At 38.0% G+C, this 4,323-nt stretch overlaps 1 protein-coding gene across 1 annotated transcript in view; it reads right to left on the minus strand.

The window, feature by feature from the left end:
• Positions 1 to 2,564: 2,564 nt before the first annotated feature.
• The window catches only part of LOC105531514 (chromosome unknown open reading frame, human C6orf10), a 10,066-nt gene continuing 8,307 nt past the window's right edge, over positions 2,565 to 4,323 (minus strand). The window contains exon 3 of the mRNA XM_011969444.1: positions 2,565 to 4,124. Within this exon, the coding sequence (XP_011824834.1) occupies positions 2,848 to 4,124 (1,277 nt within the window). The 3' untranslated portion in view covers positions 2,565 to 2,847. The remainder of the gene's footprint in view (positions 4,125 to 4,323) is intronic.

Genomic DNA, 4,323 nt, shown 5'->3' on the forward strand with positions numbered 1-4,323 from the left:
GTGGATCACCTGAGGTCAGGAGTTTGAGACCAGCCTGGCCAACATGGTGAAACCCCGTCTCTACTAAAAATACACAAATTAGCTGGACTTGGTGATGCACCCCTGTAATCCCAGGTACTCAGGAGGCTGAGGCACGAGAATCGCTTGAACGCAGGAGGAGGAAGTTGCAGTGAGCCAAGATCATGGCACTGCACTCCAGCCTGGGTAAAGAGTGAGGAAAAACAAACAAACAAACAAACAAACAAAACAACCTACTAGTTAGCTGTCAGATGGACCACAGAGGCTGAAAAAAATGACATGAGTATGATGAAAATCTAATACTTTTAACTGTGAAAATCTTTCTGGTCAAAAATTTTCACTGATAACAGCATAATGTGTGTAAAAGATATGCCAGCTAAGACTGGCAAAATCTCTAAATGTGTATTTTCCGCAGATGACAAAAGCAATTTACAATATTAAAATCCATGTTCAATATCTGTCTTCCATCCTCTTCTCTCTCACTCCCTCTCTCTGGCAACTTGGTTTTGCTAAACCTATGCAGCTCATCAAAGACCTGAGGATTCTGTGACTTTTAAAATTAACATAGGCTTCCATACCTGTGGCAGGGCTGTGAGAACACAGTAGACAGCCATACAGTGGATTAGATTGTGCTAGAAATTGTGGAGATACTCTTTTAAGGTTGTGGTTGGGTAGCCTGAAATATTTATGAAACATTTTACACTTTGGGCAGAGACTAATGTCTGGTTTCTCTCCTTTTTTCATCAAACATCTCTAAAGAATAGCATATCAGTATGGAAAGATTCCTTGGAAGACATTTTGTTAGTCCAAAGAATTCGATAACTAGAATTATAGACTCTCAGGAAGTCTATTTGGAAGGGACCATAAAGATAATTTATTCCAATTACTCAGCTGTTTCCTGAGTCTCCTCTGTGGCATTCTCACTGAATGAGCCTTAAACTCTTGCTTAAACTCTTTGGGCCTCTGCTTCTCCTTATTACAAAGATAAAATTTGTTACTTTGTACCTTCCATTCACTGATCTCATTTCTTTGGGGCTATACAAAATATTCTAATCCCTTATGAACTTTCACCTGTTTGAACGTAATTCTCATTGTTTCCTCATATTTGACTTCCCAGGGAAATTCTGCAACTTCCTGCTCACTTGAGTCTTTGTCTCCTGAAGGCATTTAGTTTATCCACATCCCATGATTGAGCTGAATGTAATATTCAGGGTGTGGGCTAACCAGCACAGAATTGAACAGTAAAAAGTAAAATTTCTAAAAATGATTATTTTAAAATAGACTAAAATAAATTAACTCTTTTGGTTGTTTGAAAGGCACATCTCACAGCTACTTACTTGTATCTCTATATTCTTCCTGCTTACCTTCCTTCTCCTAGCTACCTTCTTTGGAAAGTGCTCTTGAGAAGTTCATTAGTCATTTCCAAATACCAACTACAGTGTTCTTATTTTCCAGTCCTTATTTTCCTTGAAGTTTCAGCTATCCTTTAATCATTCATTTTTTCTCAAAACTCTAATCTTCCTTAATTATGGGAACATTCCACTATACAGGTTTTCCTTATATCTTCCTATCCCTTAGTTAAATTTCTTCAATATGTTACATATAACAAACTCAGTCCTTGGACTTCTGCTTTTGTTAGTCCTGTACTTTCTGCTTTGAAGAACTCACTCTTATTGCTTGTACTCATCTAATTCCAGATATCTCTTGAATGACAAATGTTATTGCTTTTCCCCTTAAAACAACAATTTGTTATTCCCTCCCTGTCCCCCAAACTATTTCCTAGTTTGTTACCTAGTTTCAAAAGTTTTGAAACTATCTTTTTTTTTTTTTTTTTTTTTTTTACTTTTCCTTACTCCTATGCAGTCATCATGAAGTAGTGATTCTTTGAATTTTCTTCTATTTATTCTCTTTCCATTACTTCAAGTACTTCTTAATTAGATTTACTACCTATGATGTTTCTTTTTTTAATCTTATTTTTCACAATCACAAGAGTAACTATTTTTAAAATGATACAACCTTATTCATTTCACTCTGTGTCTCAAACTTTGTGGAAAGCTTCCAGCTGCCTGAAGAGGAAAATATAAATTCCTGGCTTGTTTTTCAAATCCATTTATATTCTCCTTTTCAGACTGCCGTAACAGCAAAATTGCCTACTGCACCTGGAGCATGGCATGACAGCCTTTAACCCTTTGCCTTTCTTTTACTTGTAATTCACTCAGCATATCAACATCTTATCCATCTGCTGTGACATATCATATACCACTACTCCCTTCCCCAGGAAGTTATCACCTCTACTTTCTCATCCCACGATGGATTATGCTGTCCATCTAAACTATTTTTTGTAACTTAGATTTTACTTAAAAAATTGCCATGTATACATATATCACTATATATATTGTAAGCTACTTGATTGCAGGAGCTCTGACTTACGTTTTTCTGTACACCCCTTATTGCTAGACCAGCGCCTTGCAAACATTAGGCCTGCCATGAGGAGTTACTGGTTGATTGGTTGGAGAGGCTATCATAGACATACTTGTCAAAGGATATTACTATATATTTCTTTAATTAAAATGTTTTACTTCAGAAAGTATCCAGTCTTTCTTGACGGAATCATATACATATTAACTTATAAAACAAATATTTGGAAACTGAGGTTTGTGACTGAGAGATTAAAAAGGGTGACACTTCTGAAGAGCAGAATCTGGGATATGAAGATGAAAGGGATTTTATAATTATAATCTGTTTAGGCAACGGCTGGGATATGTTTTGTATCTGGAGGATGGGAATCATAATAATCACTTGTCTTATGGGCCTTTAAAAATCATATCCTTACTCTTCCGCTTTTTTGTTGTACTTCTTTCCTTTACTTGCCTTCGCCCTTTTTGAGGCTTTTGGTTTTTCACCACTGATTTCTGATTCTCGCTTTCCTTTAACTTTGTCCTTTCCTTTGTCACCTTTTGTGTTTTTATCACCTTTTTCTTCTTTACCTGGATCTTTCCCTGCATCTCTCTCCTTTTCTTTATCATTATTTCCTTTATCCTCAGAACTCTCCTTCTTTTCTTGGGCTTCCTGTCCTTTTAGTATGCCTGACTCACTCTTCTTTAGTTGGGATTCCGGTGTTTCTGGTACGCTCACTTCAGTGTTCTTTACTTGGGATTCTGGTCCTTTCAGTACACCTGCCTCACTCTTCCTTTCTTGGACCTCCTGTTCCTTTGGCACATCTGCCTCACTGTTCTCTATTTGGCCTTCTTGTCCTTTTGGTACCTTCGACTCACTCTTCTCTACCTGGGCTTCCTGTCCTTTCAGTACAACTGACTCACTCTTCTTTACCTGGGCTTCTTGTCCCTTTGGGACACCCGACTCACTCTTCTTTACTTGGGATTCCTGTCTTCTTGGCACACCCATCTCATTCTTCTCTACCTGCGCTCCCTGTCCTTTCAGTACAACCAACCCACTCTTCTCTACCTGGGCTTCCTGTCCTTTCAGTACAACCAACCCACTCTTCGTTACCTGGGCTTCTTGTCCTTTTGGTACACTCGACTCACTCTTTACTTGAGATTCCTGTCTTCTTGGCACGCCCATCTCACTCTTCTCTACCTGGGCTTCTTGTCCTTTCAGTACAACCAACTCACTCTTCTCTACCTGGGCTTCCTGTCCTTTCAGTACAACCAACCCACCCTTAGTTACCTGAGCTTCTTGTCCTTTTGGTATACCTGACTCACTCTTCTTTACTTGGGACTCCTGTCCTCTTGGAACACCTGACAGACTCTTCTTTATTTGGGCTCCCTGTCCTTTTGGTACACTCATCTCACTGATTTTTAGTTGGGTTTCCTGTCTTTTTGGTATTCTAGCGTCACGGTCTATCTTGATCTCCATTCCTATTTTGTCTTTCTCTAAATCAGTGCCTTTTCCTTCTCTTTCTGGCTCCTTTATGTGTGTTGATTTCAAGGATTCAACAGAATTTGTAAATATGATGTCATTCTTTAGTGCTTCCTTGTTTTCTTCTCGGCTATTCTGAGACCTTGCAGTGCCTCCACTTTTTAGAATCTGGATTTTGGAACAAGATTTTTTTGCAAGTTCTTCATCCATGTAACCTGTTAATATAACTGAGCATACAACAAAAGGGCATGATTTAGATAGCAAGTATTTTCTCTTTATTTCTATTTTTCCCCCTTGATACTGGCTCCTTTTTTTGTCTTAAAACTGACAAACTGAAATTTTTCTGAATCTCAAGTTATCTAAAATGATGGCTCTCTATACATAAAATAATAAAAGTATCTATACAATTCTGGATTCTTTTCTTTT

The sequence above is a fragment of the Mandrillus leucophaeus genome, unplaced genomic scaffold (genome assembly GCF_000951045.1).
Source record: "Mandrillus leucophaeus isolate KB7577 unplaced genomic scaffold, Mleu.le_1.0 Scaffold890, whole genome shotgun sequence".
Lineage (NCBI taxonomy): Eukaryota > Metazoa > Chordata > Mammalia > Primates > Cercopithecidae > Mandrillus > Mandrillus leucophaeus.